Source organism: Vanacampus margaritifer, chromosome 18, assembly GCF_051991255.1.
Source record: "Vanacampus margaritifer isolate UIUO_Vmar chromosome 18, RoL_Vmar_1.0, whole genome shotgun sequence".
Classification (NCBI taxonomy): domain Eukaryota; kingdom Metazoa; phylum Chordata; class Actinopteri; order Syngnathiformes; family Syngnathidae; genus Vanacampus; species Vanacampus margaritifer.
In genome coordinates, this window is record NC_135449.1 from 13,583,132 (window position 1) to 13,602,103 (window position 18,972).

The following is an 18,972-nucleotide window of genomic DNA, read 5'->3' on the forward strand; positions in this document are numbered from 1 at the left end:
AGGACTTCGGCCCTCGATGCCCACCTCTGCACTAGAGAGTGCCATTTTCAAATCTACAGGTTGGACGATCACGTCATGACCACCTTCCTTCCGCCCGTCATTTCGTTTTCCGACCACGTGAAAAATCTTCTGAAAATTAATTTTAAAATCTCATAATATGCAGTCGCCCAAATGCAAAATAATATTGGCAAGCAATTTTGTAAAGTTTACGAACGACATGACTTCGTTCGTAAAATGTGGTGGGTTTTTGAGAAGCGGAACTAATGCGTATACTGTGGAAATGAAAGTCGGACACAAAATACCGTCGGACCAAGGTTGAACGTCGACCAACAGCTAACTTCAAATACGGCAAACATTTGGCTTTGAAATACTTTATTCAAAAGTACCATTGTAATAATATTTTGAGTGTTTTCAAACGGACGCGTGGAATAAAGCGAAAAGTTAGAAAGGGGCGGCATTTACTGTCTAGACTCCGAGAAAAATAAAAATGAATACAGGTACATATAATTTTTAACAGTGAACGTAGAGTTACTTTACATACATTTGGTGTACGGTTATCCTATGCAATTGCAAACGTTTAATTAACTTCCTTATATTTCATTTAGGTGTGCAACTTTCAGTGAATGCTTTACGCCTTTTGGTGTCACCAGTTAAACTCGTCTCTGCAGCGATCTGGCAGATCATCGAGCAACGAGTTGTGGCTGACTATGGGATGCTCGAGGATTTTGTTTCCATAGTTACCGACGCCATGCCAGAGCTGCTCACCAACTGTCAGCGGACCCAACTCCTCCTGGGCCTCAGAGCACAGGTTAGGTGGTCACTCCAAATTAGAATGCAAGCTTCCATTATGTACCAATGAAATATTAATTTCATATAATCCCACTTTTTTTGGCTTGTTTTTGTTTTAGTTGATCCTTGAGTTATGTCAGTTGGAAGGCAAGGCTCATGTCAGTGATGTCGAACAGCACCTGCAGAGGATGAACATCCTTGTCAAGGTATTCATATACATGTGTTCACCTCATTTGAAATTCATATACAAGAAATGACTTAAAGGGATGGTTGCGCGAGTTGAAGGCATTATTTGATTACTTTATTAAGTGTAATCTTTTGCGTGTTCAAAATAATTCAGAATTGAGATCTCATGAAGAAGTTTTCCTTGCAAGGATTTATTAAGAGCTCTTAAGACACAGGAAAATAGCTTACATCAAAAGTAATGTTAAGCTCCAGTGTGTCGAATCTGGAAACACCCACTCGCTTTATACTTGTAAAAAGGTTTCTCGCCGCCTCTCAGACTTGACAAAGAATTAGTGATTATAATAAGCAGACATATGATATACCGATATGTTTATCTTCAGCTCCCCACCAGCTCGGAGAAATGATGTAGACAGGCTTTGACCTTGGACCTTCAGTTTTTACGACCAAATGACTAATGACATGAGAACTTTGACAACTTTTAAAACATACACATTCTTATCTCAAGAGCTGGAAGGGAGTGAAAAGTTCCAATAAATTTCACACAATCATTATCACAGTGTTATTCATTTAACCACACATAGTTATATGGCATCTATATACTTATAAGTAAATTCAAAAACAGTAAAAATATAAATTGAAAATGTTAAATGTCTACAGAGTCACTTTATTTCTGATGCTCATGAGATTTTACATTGTTTTGCAGACTTGTGTTGCAAATGACCATGTCAGTCCATGCTCAACTTTTGTGGATTTTGTGAAACACTTACTGGACAATCCAGCTGAGAGGGGACACTTTTTTACTGTAAGTGCTAATGCTGAAAACCGAATGAAACGTGGCATACAGATGATTGGGTAAAAAAGGGGTTCATTGTAACTGGATTTCTGCAGAAATTGGTTTACATGTTCTTAATTTATTCCGAGACTCCCAATTCCGATTATTAGAGACTGAAGGTTACATTTGGTTTCCCTTTAGGAGGTTTTTCCCAAGGAGTTTGGCCCATCATACGACAAGGCTCTTAAGTCCCTATTGGAGCTTTTTCTGTGCAGACTTGAGGCTTTTCTTCCTGAGCAAACCTTTCAACAGGTACATACAAAAAAAAAATGTAAATAGATTACAAAGACACTCGTTATATTTACAAGCACATTTACTTTCTTGTAGGTTGCCTCCACATGTGGTGAGGTGTCCTCTGTTCTGGGCGATTGCTTGGATACCATCCGTAACTGTAACGCACTTAAAACTCTGCTTCAGTATTACAAATACCAAAGCCCACTAGGACACAATGGTAAGTCTTTTTCAGTTACTTTGATTTATTATTTTTTTTTAATTACAAGTAGTCGTCAACTTACGAACACATTGGGTTCTGAGACAATGTTTGTAAAATAGAATGTTATTAAATGACAAACAAATTCAAATTGAAACAAATATTACATATATGAAATAAAATGTAATTATATACAGTATATATACTACAGTGTAGGCATACAGTATCCTGCCTATACATACATTAAAAAAAAAACATAATGAAATGGAGGACTGCCTGTTTGACCACAACTGCTACAACCACTACATTTTTTTCAAATGTAAAGAGCTATAATGTACATTTTAGGCTTAATATACCAGGCGTTTTGTGTAGTTTTCACAGAGTTTCAGTGGGTCGTCAAAAAACATTAAAAGTCAATAAATTGGTTTTGGCTAAAATTATGGCCTTAAATGGCATTAAAAACCTTTAAATATGTTGTCCAAAGGCGTTAAAAATTTAAATACAATTGATGTATACAATGCAATTTGCTCTGAATTTGAAGAGAAAAATGTACTGTTCCTGTCTCTAACTTTGAGCATGAAACACTAATGCCATCTAGTGGCAGAAAGTTATCTCAACACAAATCAAACACAACTCAATGTTGCACACTCCTGTTTTTAACTTCGAATCACTTAATGAAGTACTTGCTATGAAATTGCTGAATCCGTTAACTCAAAGATACAACCACCTTTGTATAGGTAACCATATATGTCCACTTCTTTTAAGTTAATTATCAAGAGTATGAATAACTTGAAAACAACATTTTATTGTACATTTAGAATAGCTATAACGTGCGATTAATCGCAAGTTAACTATGGAAATCATGCAATTAATTACGATTAAAAATTGTTATCGACTAACAGCCCTATTATATACACACATGTACACTATATGTGTGTGCATGTGCACGTGTGTATATGCAGTTCCATGTGGGTATTAAAGTTGCATTAACAATAGGGGTTGGAATTTTTGAATGTCTCACGATTCGATTCGATTACAAACGAGTTTTGGGTGTGCGATTCAATTCAGAATCGATTTTCGATTACAAACGATTTTTGCTTCGAAATGATTTGATTGACAATGACTTTTGCTTCAATTTATTGATGTTCAATGAATCATAATGATCTACTTCAGTCTGACTCGCTAATGCTAATTACTGCGCTACTCACGGCACTTTTATCACTCAAAAAAACTGAATTTTTAAATGTCTCACGGTTCGATTCGATTCCGATTTTTGGGCGTGCGATTCGATTCAGAATCAATTTTCGATTACGGACTATTTTTGCTTCAAAATGATTTGATTGACAATGATTTTTGCTTCAATTTATTGATGTTCAAGGAATCGTAATGATCTACTTCAGTCTGACTCGCTAATGCTAATTAGTGCGCTACTTGCGGCACTTTTATCACTCAAAAGAACGTCTTCACGCTGCAAAAAATTGGAATAACTTGATTGTGACTTTATCCTTCTACTCTCTAAACTTAACAGTGTATCAGATCACAGGGAACCACACTGCCCCTAATTGGCCAAATCTGGTACAACATGAACAGCGCTTCCAATAAAGGCACACACAAACAAAGGGAAGACAGTATAAAATGATTTTAATAAAATCGTTTTTGGGACATTTAAAATCGATTCCGAATCGTACTAAATGAGAATCGATTTTTTGGCACACACCTAATTAACAATGACATAAAAAAACATAACATTTAATTTGCTGATACCTGCAGAAACCTTATATATCAGTTGCTGACCTATTATTTGAATAATTAAATACCATAATTTTGTCTCTTTACAGATGTTTACTCAGATGGCACCTACATAATGTCTGCTCTCAAGTGTGCTTCAGTAAAAGATAATTTTTTGCAGAAAACCCCTGCACACAAGGAATCTAAAACAACCACAGGAAATCAACTCAGGATAGAGTTTGATGAAGCTCATGAAGAAATCACAGACCATGAAGAAAATGTCGAAAGTCAAATTAAAACGGATAACTGCGTTCAAGGGAAAACACTTGATGGGACTTCGCAGTCTCGACCTGCGCGTCGGAACCGAGGACTAAAGATGAAAACAATTTTGTTGGAAGAGAAAAAAGGACTTGGTGGCGAAAAAGATCTCCCAGTGAGCAAATCAGTTTCCAGTGAAATGGAATCACCTGATGTGAGCCCTCCTGATTATTCTGACAGTGAGGACAATGGAAGCGAAGAATCTTCCTGGTCTTTCTATTCAGATGAGAACTCTCACGGTAGTCCAAGTTTATGGTCCGGCTACTCTGGTGAGGATATATCAGATGTGACCTCTGTCAATTCATTTCCAAATGTCTTAAATGAGGTCACTTCTGACAGAAAAAAAGACAAATCAGCCGCTCCCAGCACAAAACGTCTCTGCAGCCAAAACAAGGTCCCGCCAAAAAAGTCTCGTCAAGTCAAGTGTTTCATCTGCAGTGAGCAAGTGAGCACCACCCTGCAAACTCACATGAGAAGCCACTTCCCAGACGGTCAGTATAGCTGCCCACATTGCAACAGTAGGTTTAAACTCTTCTCATCCCTGAAGACGCATTTAGTGAAAAAATGCTACGATCACGCTCAGCAGCAGTTGGACCCTGAGGCGGGCCACGATCTTTATAAATGCGAGCGCTGCGAGAAGGCTTTCAAGTACCGGTGCTCACTGGAAGCCCACAAACAGACCCACGATGAACTCTACTGCAGCGTGTGCAGGAAAATCTTAAAAGATGCCGCGACATTAGAAAGGCATAAGGCCTCCCACACCGAGTTTCGGTGTACTCGCTGTGAGGAGACCTTCACTCTTTTCAAACCTTTGCGCAGACATTATCAACATTCCCACAATATTAGCAGGCCCTTTAAGTGCTTGTGCTGCTCCAAAACATTCTCCAGGCTTGAGTATTTAATCAGACACGAATGGAGGGACGCCGGTCATCTGCCGTTAAAGTGCAATATCTGCGCGATGGGATTTAAAAGAGATTATGATCTGATTTCACATCAAAGGGTTCACACCAAGGAGAAACCCTACCTCTGCGGAGTGTGTGGGAAAACCTTCTCCCAGAAGCCCAATCTGCGCCGGCACCATCGTTTCCTCCACAGCGAGCATAAAAACGAAAAGAAATACTTCTGCGCGGAATGCCAGACATCATTCAAAGAGAAAGGCGCCCTGCTACAGCACCATAAGCGCAAGCACCTCAACGAAGGCACCGGCCGCTTCCTGTGCCCGGACTGCGGGAAGTCCTTCTCGTCGTCATCCATCGCCAGACACAGGATGACGCACACCGGGGAGAGACCTTTCACATGCACGGCTGCTGATTGTAACAAGTCTTTCTTGACGGCTACCGAGCAGAAGAAACACTTTCTCATGCACCACTCGACCGAGCGGCCGTTCAAGTGCGATATTTGCGGGAAGGGCTTCGTCACGGTCGGGATTCGGAATCAGCATTTGAAGATACATTCGGGCAAGAAACCGTTTGTATGCAACATTTGCGTGAAGGGCTTCGTGAAGCGCCACGCCCTGAATAGACATAAGAGACTAGTGCACGCAGTTTCAAAATAGGGCGAGTTGTGATCCTTCCGTGCCCAAATTTCAATATGATGTTACCTAGTCTATCACTAGTAGAGATAGACCGATATGTTTTTTTCAGGGCTGATACCGATACCAATTATTGCTAGTCAGATAGAGACAGATAAAAAAAAAAAAAAAAAAGTATAAATTCCAACTCTTTGTTGGAATGCTTTAAAGAATATGTTTATTGAACTTTTTTCAGATTTGCAAAATGTTTATTTATTTATTTATTTTTATCATAGACAATCGTCAAATGTTTTAAAATTGTAACAAAATCTTCAGGGAGCTCCCAGGGTCTTAAAAAATAAATGGAAACCTAAACAAGTAAATGTCATAGCTCCCTATAGTTTTTTACAATAAATAAATCCCAAATCCCAAAATAACTAAAATGTCAAATTTTCAGGTATCTTTGTTTTACTTTCAAATAAGATGTGAAGTGTTTCTAGGGTGTAGGCTAACTGAAAATCTAAATAAATTGTTTCCTGAGGTCAACTTATTTTGATATGGATCTATTATCAGACATCAGATTTTTGAAAAAGGCCGATACTGATTTTTGTCAAAGTACCAAATATCGGCGTCACTAACAGAATTACAGTTAATATTGCATGAAGAACAGTACAGTATGGTGGGAGGTAACTTCACCCCTTCTTGTGCTACAATGCTATGCTAACTAGCTAATTCATAACCACACTTATGTTGTCTGTCTGGTTGTTGTTTTTTACATAACTGTACAGTATTGTTTTTTTGGGGGTGCTAATTGATGTCAACTAAGATGTTGACAACACTTTGGCCATAGTCGAATGTGGTCATTGTATGAAATTCTTACACTGTCGACCGTGACCTATTTTTAAAACAGGTCGCAGGCTTACTCATGTGGTCTTCAGGGGCTGCCCGATGTCAGCGGGCACCACGTTGGTGACCCCTGGTGGAGATGATTTGCCACAAGCTTTCTTGTGTCCGTTAACTTCTTCCATATGAAAAACTTGTTTTTCTGATATTTTTCTTTCATTTGGATTCTGGTACAATCCCTTACATACGGAAAACTTAAAGTAGTACATGTGACCTGTATTGAATCCATAGTTACTATTAACACTACCACACTGGGAATTTTTCAAAGCCATGTGGCTCAGTTGTCTTTTGAGCATGGCAATGCATGTGATTAGGTGCACGAGAGGACAGCTTCCCCTGTTGGGCAATCTGTAATTTGATTTCATTTATATGATGCAAAACAATAAAAACAAGTGCTCCATTGTCATTACATTTGACTACTTTGAGATGAGGAAATGGGATGACATCAGCAATTCTCTGTGTTCTAAATTTGATATAAGGGATGTCTTAACAAAATAGCTAATGTGAGACACACACATGGTTTTCGTTTTATTTCCATTTTGCAGGAGCCCTTTTTTGTATCTTTGAATGTTATTATGGGACTGCTGAAAGCAGCACATATTACTCTCCACCCTAGAAAATCCCCAGATTTTTCCGCAAAAATGCGGCCCGTACCGTAGATCGCACCGGGACAAATGAGGTATCAAACGATGCGGCTCGATCTGACTCGTGCGGCATTACTTTTCTAGGAATTCCGAGTTACCATGGCGACGCAATTCCCCAAAAAACTCCCATAGGAAATGAATGGAAAAAGGGGGGACAAATTACAGATCAAGCACCTTTTTCCAAGACACGCTGCGCGCGCAAACGTTATCCGACCGATATGAATTTTAGCTCATTTTGTAGCAATTTTTCCCATCTTTAGCTCAGTGTCGAAATTTATTTTAAGGAATGAAAGCTCTCTCCCCTGTGCGGGTTCAAAGACAGTGAGTGAAATAGCCTTCTATTACACTCTGTGGGGCAATTAGGCTTTGAGTGGCGGGAACCAAAAAAATATATTTCCAAAAGTCAAAAGTTTCACTTAAACTCGTCACCATGGCCACAATCTTTGCTCACTAGACATCAAATTCTCACATTTTGTAGTGACAAGTCTCTTCTTTCAGACAAACTAACTTTTATTTGGCCAAGGTGTCATTTAGTACCTTTATTTTCACTTTAAGCGAGGAGAAGTCGGACTAACTCGCCTATCTTTTCCATGTTAAATTCGCCTCCTTTTTCCTCTTCATTTTGGATAAATCATAAGTTTTCAACCTGCTCTCATTTGGTCATTTTTCATCCGAATAAAAAAGTGAGATCATGCTCACGTTCCCCAAACCCTTGCCGTTCTAACAAACCATTTCTTGAATCTGCATCTTGAACCGTTAAGTCGTGAGAGGCTTTTGTTCGAGGTGTGCGTCTCTCATATAATATCAATGGAATGTGGGTGCGTGACGTCTCCAAGTCAAATGTGTGTGCGTGAAAAGTGCATTTTTCTTAAAGGGACAGTGAGATACTTTTAGTTGATGTTGATTATGGTTAACTTCCACATTTCTTGACCGATTCCAGTCGTTTAAATTTTAAACTGTTCAGCTCATTTACAAGAGTCAGCAGTCCCATTCAAAATTTCCGCGGGAATTTTTCTAGTTCAATTTAACAACACTTTACACTGCATGTCCTGCATGATGACTGTGCACAACATATTGCAGAAGAGTTTTCAGAGGTTACAATACTGTTATATATCCAAAGCAAAAAATTAATAAAATAATAATACCGCCGCATTTCGTCTTGCTGGTGGAATGGCTAGGAGTTTAAATATTTGAGCCCATATGGTGTATTTATGATTGATAATCCGTCAGCAATATTTTGATTGCAACAGTTACAACCACAAAGTAATAGAAAGACACTAAAGTTGGCCTTACAGCTACTGTAGATCCAGTTTTCCCTTCTTAAATATTGACTCACTGCCACTTTTAGAATGCCTTTTTTTGTCTTAAATCACGGGTGCCCAAACTTTTTCATTTTCACATACAGAAAAATGGAACGATGCAAGGTCCGCTTTGAAATTCTTTGTGCAGTATTTAATTCATGAAACACACTGAAAGCAAGCAAACAATTATATATTTTTTTGATTTTCTAGTTTACTTCAATCGCGATTTAGTATGCAAATAGCATTCGATTTTCAAGATTTTTGCGGACCTCAGTCCTGTATCCACTAGACTAGATTCATCCCTGCACTGGACAGTAGTGATGGGCAAATGAAGCTTCATGAAGCACTTGTGATATTTTTTGACTCCTCTAGATGGCACTATTGGTTTAAAAAGGCAGTGGACATGTAATACATTTTCATTGCACTAGCCCAGGGGTGGGCAAACTTTTTGACTTGCGGGCCACAATGGGTTTGAAATTTTGACAGATGGGCCGGACCAGGAGCATTTGGACCTCATAGCACAGTAAACACACACAGATAAATGTACAACCCGATTTACTTATAGGGTGCACTAAGAACTGCGTTTTTCAAATGTGCAAAATCCACTTATTTAAAACAGCTTTTCCAATAGCTTCATTTTTATCGTTTTAGCTCAACTTTTGCTGTGTTTTTATGCTTTGTAAAGTTACCTTGGGTGTTCTGAAAGGTGCTGTTTTTAAATGAAATGTATTATTATTATTATGATAATTATAAAATAGCTCTAATCCAGGTAGTACGTTTGCCTCAATGAATATGCAAGATGCGGCATTTACACACTATTTCAACATTCAAAACATATTATTACCCACAATAAAAATCCTGGCGCCACCTATTGGTGAAACGCGGGCATTGCAGGGACAAAATTAAATTTATGATTTTGAATTTTTTTCTAGCCTTATTGGATAAGTTCGGCGGGCCGGATTGAAAAGCATAACGGGCCGTATTTGGCCCGCGGGCCGGGTTTTGTCCATAGCTGCACTAGCCTTTATATTTGAACCAAGAGCACCATCTAGAGGAGTAATAAAAATACTAAAAGTGCTTCATGAAGCTTCATGAGGCTTCATTTTCCCATCACTACTGGACAGCGACCAAAACCCATATCCGCATGCAGACCCAAAACAAAAGCTATTTAAAAAAAAAGTTTGAGCATCTTTAAAGGTGATAAATCAGGCCTTGGCACAAAGAGTACAAAGTGGAAGAAACTCATTTAGCTTCTAAAATTTTAATCTTTATTCACAATCACCACAGTGTTTTGTGAAGAGAAATTGTGTTAGATGTAAATATTTGCATCTTCTTTACATATCGCTGGCGTATATGCCCTCTAAGCACAATTTCAAATTTCATATTTTAAAAAAACATTCTTTTTGTCAGTCCACATTTTTGTGAATGAGTGACCGATCTAAAGTGTTGAAAATGGCTTAATTAGAACCAGCGATGCATCAATAAAATCATTACATAATCATTTCCACTCTTTACTTCATAAATATAGCCACAAAAAGGTTCAACATGCATCTTGACGATTACATACACTACCGTATGGCATTATAGACCCACCAGTGACAGGCTAAGCAAATTATAAATATTTTCTGTCAGATAGAAAGTTGCGTACCCAAGTGTGTTTGTTTACTTATAAATATTATCTTGTGCGCAGGCCATTAGAATATACAATACCGCATGCTATGTAATATGTTATGTAAATAAATATAATATAATATCTTATGTATATAAGATATTTGTAAGAGATCGAGATCAGTCAATATTATTGCACAATCGTCAAAAATATTTGGCAACGTGTGTACGAAACGGAACTATTAATTCAAACTGTTGTCCGCCGGAGTGTTATTCCGAACGGAACGCAAAGGCAGCGGTTGACGCACAAAGCTCCATTTCCTATGGTGTTTTAAGATGTCTGCTATATAAAACTCATCTTGGAGGTATAGTGTTGACCCAAACATAAACATTCCCCCGGCGTGGTGTAATGTAATATATTAGGATGGATGAAGGTTCCTCCAAGCAAGCCGGTAAGTAAAAACTGGGCGGATTAGTTTAGGTAGGCCGCACCGGGTTGGGCGCGCGGGAATAGCATTGCTAACTCATGTTGAAGACGAGTTTGGTGCTAAAATTATTTTGTTGCGCCGCGGAAACAATTTTGTTTCGTTATTTACGCTACTCGTGGTTGACTTAAGGCAGGGTTTGCTCCAAAATATGTGCTAATTCTTGTAAATGTAGATTTGATTTTCCGCCGCTTTAGCAGCCACATGCTAAAATTAGCACGCGATGTAGGCTGGTTCCAAGTAATTACATGACGTCGTCCAAATTAATATGTTTAACATTATTATTTACAGTTAAACGAACATTTCGGCAGAATTGTTTTTATTTGACTGGTTTAATTAAATTGCTCTAGGCTGTACTCTATAGTAGTCGGGAGCGGCTGGCGTGTTTGGGTTCTTCCTAGTGCGTCAATTGAGATGAAAGATAGTAAACTTTAATGTAGGTTTCCTTATGTTGTCTATGTAGAAAACTTTATAATATTCTCTTCTATATAAAATACCTACTAATAATTATTTGTTTCTTCACATTTGAACCACAGGACAATGTATACTTCTGTGTTTTAGCGTTTTTATGCATAACGTGAACATATTTCTTCTCAAGTGTGTCAATGTCTTTGTGGAAAGAAAAAATTCCATTATTGAAAAGTGCATTTCTCTCCTCGTCCAGGTCTATCTCTCCCACTCCCTACTCTGCACCTCCTGGTTTCGCCAATTCGTCTGGTCTCTGCAGCCATTTGGCAGACGATAGAGCACAAGACTGTATCGGATTATGGACTGCTTGAGGAGTTTGTGTTTATGGTTACTGAAATTGTTCCTCAACTCCTTTCAACCAGGCAACGTGCAGAACTCATTTTGGGTCTGAGAGCACGGGTAAGAAAAATTTCTCCACCAGTGTTTCCCACAGATTTTAAATCTACTTGGGTGGGTGGACTCCGGCGATGGGGATTGGAGGCGGGTTGGACGGGAGGTGGGTGTCTGTCCTGTTACTATGTCTCCTCTAGCCTCACTATCCATGAGTGACGGCGAACTAACGTTACATGCAGTATATTGGCGCGACACTTTTTTAAAAAATATATATTTTTAATAAATGTTCTTGAAAACTTTTTGGGTGGTAGCCAATTCACCACCCAAGTATTAATATGGTGTGGGAAACACTGTTGAACATTCCATCTTAAATCTATATATAAAAAATAAACAAAATTTGTAGCTTTTTTTTGCTGAACTGCACAGAAGTACTTGTACTATAAATATGTTTGCCTTGTAACCCTACCTTTGACATTGTTAGTCAACATGGAACATCTTTGTCAATGCAGAATGTTTCACTTATTGGCTAAGATTCTATTGGGCACACGGCTATTATATCGTGGCTATATAAATACATTTAATGTTAATAGAGATGCAGTATCATAATATTTATTATCTTCTCTTCGTGACTGTAGCTCATCCTGGAACTTTGCCGCTCTGAGGAGACAGCCAACATCCAGACCATTCAGCCACACCTAGATCGTATGCAAAGCCTTCAATCAGTGTGGAAAGTAGAGGTGAGTAGCAAGGTAAATCGTTTTGTTTATAGATCTCCATAGCATTTTGCTATTATATTTTGGGTCCAAATGAGTTCTGTTTGGTTGTGATCCAGATTGTGGTATTAAAAGTTACGGTGGAGAACATAGGTCACATTTTAATGAAATCAAAATATTGAACTCTAATGACATTGATTATTCTTAGCTGTTTTTAGAAGTGCCCAATTCGGATTTTGTGCCTGTGTCCAACTTTTTAAGAATAAATGTTAATGTTCAACCTATCATTTGTCACAGGCGATACATTCCAGACTAAACCACAATACCATTTGTGATAAAGAATTTAAAAAATGTTGTTGTAAGTATGTGGTAGGATCGGTGGAGCTACATCGATGAATGGCTGAGTCCGAAGCTCACTGGCTACATGCTACAAACACTCGATGTGCACATGCGCAGTTAGGAACGAGCACGCACGACGTAGTTATGTCAGATTGATTGACAAGCTCAAGAACCAATCGTTGATCCACCCGAAAGACACAGCGACAAAAGATCCTTGCATACACCTTTAAAGAAACGATGTGTGTTTTTTAGGTGAACTAGTAATTCATTCATTTAAGAAACCCACTATGAATGACAATATGCAAAAAAAGAAAAAAAATGTTCTATTACATTGTACTTTTTTTAAATTGTATTTTTTATTACTATCGTAGGTTTTGTAATCAGCTTTTCTCCCTCTGCTTTGTTCTCACTAGCTTTTGCTAGCTTCTCTTGTTAGCTACTCCATCAAGTTCTTTCTAGCTGCTCTAGTTAGCCGCTGCAGTGAGTTCTTATTCGCCTCTCCTGTTACTCCTGTCTGCCCACTTCAAATAATAATTGGTGGTAGCCTTGCAAAGTGTTGTCTCTTCGACACACTGTAGTGTCATTCTTAAAAAAATTGTTGCATTCTATTAGTTTACCATTAGATGGTATTAAATGATACACACTAAGTATTCCGTAGGTCAGCTTTGATCGTTTCTAGCTCACGATACAGAAAATGAATGGCTGGTTCCAGAATTATTGGAGGACGCCCATATAAACATTGGATATAGCATTGAAACATAGGCGGTGGATCAATGGCAGTGTTTAACCCGATAAGGCCTGAAGCGCTTGGCAAAACACGTCTCTAAAACTCCTGGGTGACTTTAGAATCACACAAAGAAATCCAATAAAACAAACAAAATAATGTGTGAATAATAAACTTTTCACACATTTTTTGTTTGAATTATTGTATATTTAATTTGATTTCCTTGTGTGAAGTTTGCTTTAAAAAAACAAAAAAAACAATGTGTGAGCCATACCGCTTAAATAGCCCAATAAAAATTTTCATCTCTTGCGCAGTCACGTGAGTGAGACCACTGACATTTTAGCCGAGCCGGAGTGTGTTGGCTCGGGTTACCCTAAATATTGGTTTAATACCGAGGTGCGCCCAGAGTTCTTCAGTAAAAATATGACTAAATACTGCAACTGTGTAGCATGTGCGGGTATATTTACTGTCATCACTGGTGCGCAGTTGTAACAACCTCGGGGAATCAAATGGTAATTTGTCCTCCATTCTGTTTCAAATCAGTCTAAATCTTTGACATCCTCATTGTCTCCAAACATATGTCTTAACAATATATCACTGGCTACTGGTTCCACTGGTTGGAAGTTCTCAGCGTGCCATCTGTCGCTACCGTCATTTATTTCATAACTCTAGTGAATCTGCGTCAGCCATGAATGCTCAAAAAGAAAAAAAATCCAGGAACTGCTATGAGGCCCACGTCACTGATGCATTTCATTGGCTAAGAGACTGAGAATTGGTTAAAAAAAAATGGAGCTTGACTAGTGGTAGAAACACGGTAATGTGCTCCTGGCCAAAATGGGTTCAGAGGGTCATGTTTTGTCTGTGTGCATATCACACTCATTAGTTTTGTCAACAACTGGACCGATTTTATAATCCCATTCTCTCTGACCTTTGTCTATTTTGACCCCTTGTTTTACAGACTGAGAATGCAACGCCAGACATTTCGGACTCTCATTTTATGAGCCTCGTGCGGAATTTGTTGAGAAATTCTGAAGAGAGAAACAATTTCTTTCAAGTAAGTTTGTTTTTCACCTCAGTGGCACAAAATTGTATTTTCACGTGACAATTATTTAGCTAATTTTGTACTTATTGACCATGGTTTTGACGAATGATCAAAGAAATATGAATCAGCCATCTAAACATATTGTTGATATTCACCAGTAGCAAGATATTTTAAATGAATCTGCCCTCTCACTTGTTTTACTATTGCTCGTACCTGGAGTGTCTGCTTTGCTAGGCAATCTCAGAAGCAAGTGTGAATTGTCTGTGTGCAGGATGTTTTTCCTGAAGACTTTGGTCCCACATATGACAAAGCAATCCAGACATTGATGTGGTTATTTCTGTCCAGGCTTGAAAAGCTTATTCCAAGTCAGTCTCTCCAGCAGGTAGGTCACATCCCATCTAGTTAGAATTATTGTATCTTCCCCAAACCTTTTAGCTGAAGACCCAAATTAAAAACTTGGTTCCTCCTGGGGCCAAAACTTAATTATATAATGTATTGCCATAACAAAGACATATACTTTACATAAATTAATGATAAAGAACAAATACACCACTTTACTAATACAAACATAAATACAAAATGTATGCCTGCTTGCTAATTTTAAAACAAAAGTCGCAGCAACAGAATTGTCAACAATGTATATATGTATACATACAAATCGTTTTGGGTCCTGACCTCCCAAGTTTGTGAAATCCTGCTGTGTGCTGTGTTCCAAAATATGCACATTTAAAATGCAAACACACACCATTTTGCTTGTCTTTGTCAGATTGCATCTTTGCTAAGCGATTCCTCTTCAGTTCTGAGAGCGTGCATGGAGTCTTTTACCGCATCTCAGGAGCTGAAAACCGTGTTGGACGCTCACAAAGACCTCAGCCAGTTGGAGGATGTTGGTAAGCATGATGCAGAACATTTTTACTACACACTCGTCACTTACTAAACACTTTAAAAATGTAGATTTAATATTTATTGTCACTTATAGTTTGAAGTTTATTGTCAAACAAAGGCAAAAAGAATTACATGTTGTGTATTTACACCAAACCACATAGCTTTACCTTAGCAAGTTTGCTAGATTAATGATCCTCTGCCATAAAAACACAAAATTACTTTGACTTCTCTCTCTTTTTTATTTTTATTTAATGTAATTGGTTCTGGGTTTTACTTGTATCTAAGTGTATTGAATAGCTTGAAGCATCAGTTTGCCCAAGTGAGCGAGTGTACAACTTCAAACTTGAAGCAGGCATTAGGCAAATGATACTTCAAATGTTAAAATTATTGTTAGCATACAAGCACAATTGTGGATAATTAGGATGAATATTAATTGTATCCTCTTCTTATTTCTAGAATCTTGTGAGGTTGATAGTGGCATCTTGTCCACTCTGTGTCTCCCTCCTGCGGAAAGAGATGCAATCCTCAGTGAGCAAGCAGGCACGGATCCCCAGAGTAGCGTGGTTTATACGGACTGCACAGAAATGGAAGTCGAGGCTGGCAGCAAAATGGCATTTTCAGAGGAAAACGTGCAAAAACCGTGGCTGGGAATTGATCAGGAAGAAAAGCCAGACATTGGTACAGAGGCCGCTCAAGAAGGTACAGGTGCTGATGATTGTGAAATGGAAGACCACCACGATAACCTATCTGAAACGCTCATCATAGGAGAGGATGGCAAGGTGACAGTGCTTGACAGCTTAGTAAAGACGCCCAACAGACGTGGGAGAAAAAAGAAGCGTCTTGATGATGAAGATTATCAAATGCCAGCATGTGCGCAGGATCCAGATTTTGATTTGCTGAAAAGACCCGTGCGAAAGAATCGCGGCCTCAAGATGAAACGGCTCCTGTCACAGTGGAGGAAATCCGGAAGGACGCCGGCCACCGGCAGTGGCAACAGCTCTCTCGTCTCAGCCAAAGGGAATGATTTGCCTGATCGAACGTGTAATGTGTGCGGCAAGGTGGTGAGCCATGTCAAATTCTTAGAGCGTCACATGACTCAACACGCCGAAGAGTTGACCTACTCTTGTGCAGCGTGTCATAGAAATTTCAAGCACTTCCGCTTCTTACAGCAGCATAAATGCCAAAGTGTGCCGACAGAGACAGAAGCCCAGAAAGAGAACTCAGAAACTGCGGGAGAAGAGGACAACAAGTCTGCCATCCTCATTTGTGAGCCAGGCAACGAAGCAGTGCTCGCAGACAGCACCGCAGACGACCCAGATTACTTACCCACCTCAGGAAAGAGGTCCTCCAAAGAATTGGGACAGAAAAGCCCAGAAGACACGAAAAATATCCTTGACGGGCCATTCTATTGTCCCCACTGCAGCGTGGAGTTCAAGTGCAAGCAGACGTTTCGCTTCCATTTACGAAACATCTGTTACAACGAGCAACAGGTGGATCCCGATCAGCCCGAAGACGTTCGGCATTGTTTCCGCTGCAACGAATGCGACAAGGCCTTCAAGTACAAATCAACCTTGGATTCCCACAAACAGACGCACAACCCGCTGTACTGCGAGGTTTGCATGAAACTGGTGCGCGACTCGGACGCGTTGGCCATGCATAAAGAATCACACACGCCGTTCCAGTGCAACCAGTGTGAGGAGAACTTCCCCGTCTTCAAGGCGCTGCATAAGCACTACATAGACGTCCATAATCCTACCGAGCCGTTCACGTGCACCCACTGCCAGACCACATTCGCCAGTTTGAAGCGTTTCATCCGACACGAGTGGAAACACACCGGCTACCAGCCCTTTCGGTGCCCCCACTGCTCCAAAAGATTCCGATCGTACTCAGACCTGGTGGAGCACCAGAAAAAGCACACCAAGGCGTATCCCTTCCTTTGCTGGGAGTGTGGCAAGAAATTCCGACACGGCGTCACTCTGACGAGGCACGTCGAGCGCGTGCATCAGTCTGGCGAACTCCTCAGCGATAAAGCTTTACCGACGTTTGACTGCGGCCAGTGCGGGAAGAGCTTCACCTCAAGGAGATGCCTCCTCAAACACGATAACTTCCACCACAAAGGCATGCGCTTCCCATGTGAGCATTGCGGAAAGGGTTTCTTTGGTAAAGATGCGCTAGTGAGGCATACTCTGATCCATACGGGCGAAAGGCCGTTCAAATGTGACGACTGCGACAAGTCTTTCCGTTCCTCTGCAGAACTTAAAATCCATCGCAGATACCATACGGGGGAAAGGCCGTTTAAGTGTAGCATCTGTGAAAAGGGTTTTGTCCAGTCCTGTTTTCTCACGCTACACATGCGAACCCATACTGGAGAGAGGCCATACGTTTGTACTAACTGTAGCAAAGCGTTTTCCAGTTTACATGGCCTGAAAAGACATCGCAGGCTTGTCCATGCATAGCTAACATAAACATGGATTAAAAATAAGGCATGACTTATGAGAGACTGTGGCTTAAAATGTGTTTGTTGTGAATATTTGAGGCACAGAGACAAAAATGAGGTGGGGGGATTACAACTAGGTTTGACAGAAAGGGGTTAACTTGTGCTTCCTCTGTGGCTGCCACACTTGTGGGCTGTAAAGAACCTATGAAAGTGTAAAATGCGTACATAATGTAACTGTATTTTTTACAGAAATGTTTGCTGTAGTTCAACATAAAGTTGAAGTTAGTTTGTGCAAATGCTAAAACAAAGAATTTTGGGAATACATGTAAATTCATTTCTTCAATAAAGTGAAAGTAATTTCTATTTGTTATTGACTTGGAAATAAACGGGCCTTAGACACCTAAGGTATTTGCACTTCACAAGCACCATGTTAGTGTCGTTTCTAAAAAATAATAATAATAATAAAAAACGGACTTCACCAAATGCGATATAGATCCAATACACCATACACTAGAACAGGGGTGGCCAAGTTCGGTTTTCGAGAGCCACAATCCAGCCTGTTTTCCATGTTTCCCTCCTGCAGCGCAGCTGAATCTAATGATCAGCTAATCAGCAAGCTTTGCAGAAGCCTAATAACGATCCTGATCATGAACCAGGTGTGTTAGGGGAGAGAAACATGGAAAACAGGCTGGATTGTGGCTCTCGAGGACCGAACTTGGCTACCCCTGCGACTAGAACAACAGATGTTAAGCATAACATTGTTCAACAGACTGTTAACAGAGAATTAAGAAGAAGACAACCCCCCAAAAATTGGTAATGCAAAAGGTTAACACTGCATTCTGATTATTATTGCGTTTAAGGAATATGAATGAAGCGGCAAAATCCACCTGGTTTTATCCATCTCAAGGCCCAGCCATTTTGCCACTTGCTGTTGACAGAAAATTACACCACAGCTGCTCAGGTAATGACAAATCACGGCCCAGCTTCAGAAAATAGGAGAGCCATGATAGGTTGTTACTTTGCAATTGGCAAATGGCCGCCATAAAATGGATAAAACCGGGTGGATTTTACTGCTTCACTAATATTCCACAAACGACTGTTGGGGTGCAAAAAGTATTTTATTCGTCTATTTTTTTTAAACTATTAAAACAGCACAATACTGGTCAATCTTAAAAGTTTAGTGTGCAGTTTTGTTGTTCACAACACGATGGCAGCATTTTTGGCAAATACCGGTACTATATTTAAATGCATGCACACAAACACGCTCGGAAGCCTTAACGAGTTGAGGACGTGCAGA

General features: G+C 39.6%; 2 protein-coding genes across 5 annotated transcripts; both read left to right on the plus strand.

The window, feature by feature from the left end:
• The first annotated feature begins 8 nt into the window (after window positions 1-8).
• LOC144038361 (uncharacterized) lies at window positions 9-7,100 on the plus strand. Of its 2 annotated transcripts, none has more exons than XM_077550823.1 (7): window positions 9-59; window positions 606-808; window positions 909-995; window positions 1,679-1,777; window positions 1,949-2,059; window positions 2,135-2,258; window positions 4,076-7,100. In XM_077550823.1, exons 1-7 carry the CDS (start codon window positions 17-19, stop codon window positions 5,836-5,838), a joined length of 2,430 nt encoding a protein of 809 aa, XP_077406949.1. In that variant the 5' UTR covers window positions 9-16; the 3' UTR covers window positions 5,839-7,100. The 2 variants fall into 2 exon arrangements, with proteins under 2 accessions (XP_077406949.1, XP_077406950.1); XM_077550824.1 differs by lacking the exon at window positions 9-59 and adding an exon at window positions 95-497.
• Window positions 7,101-10,503: 3,403 nt separating this feature from the next.
• LOC144038788 (uncharacterized) lies at window positions 10,504-18,038 on the plus strand. Of its 3 annotated transcripts, XM_077551529.1 has the most exons (8): window positions 10,505-10,701; window positions 11,399-11,490; window positions 11,565-11,601; window positions 12,171-12,284; window positions 14,270-14,365; window positions 14,625-14,735; window positions 15,120-15,243; window positions 15,695-18,038. In XM_077551529.1, the coding sequence occupies exons 4-8, from the start codon at window positions 12,240-12,242 to the stop codon at window positions 17,692-17,694; spliced, it is 2,376 nt and encodes a 791-aa protein (XP_077407655.1). In that variant the 5' UTR covers window positions 10,505-10,701; window positions 11,399-11,490; window positions 11,565-11,601; window positions 12,171-12,239; the 3' UTR covers window positions 17,695-18,038. The 3 variants fall into 3 exon arrangements, with proteins under 3 accessions (XP_077407653.1, XP_077407654.1, XP_077407655.1); XM_077551527.1 differs by having other exon boundaries at window positions 10,504-10,701; window positions 11,399-11,601; XM_077551528.1 differs by having other exon boundaries at window positions 10,504-10,701; window positions 11,399-11,601; window positions 12,171-12,272.
• The last annotated feature ends 934 nt before the right edge of the window (window positions 18,039-18,972 follow it).

Coding starts and splice junctions, on each gene's coding strand:
- LOC144038361 (XM_077550823.1), top strand. CDS start 17: ATGCCCACCTCTGCACTAGAGAGTGCCATTTTCAAATCTACAG. Junction 60..605: donor TGCCATTTTCAAATCTACAG/GTTGGACGATCA, acceptor TATTTCATTTAG/GTGTGCAACTTTCAGTGAAT. Junction 2,259..4,075: donor AAGCCCACTAGGACACAATG/GTAAGTCTTTTT, acceptor GTCTCTTTACAG/ATGTTTACTCAGATGGCACC.
- LOC144038788 (XM_077551527.1), top strand. CDS start 10,674: ATGGATGAAGGTTCCTCCAAGCAAGCCG. Junction 10,702..11,398: donor AGGTTCCTCCAAGCAAGCCG/GTAAGTAAAAAC, acceptor CTCCTCGTCCAG/GTCTATCTCTCCCACTCCCT. Junction 12,285..14,269: donor AAGTAGAGGTGAGTAGCAAG/GTAAATCGTTTT, acceptor CTTGTTTTACAG/ACTGAGAATGCAACGCCAGA.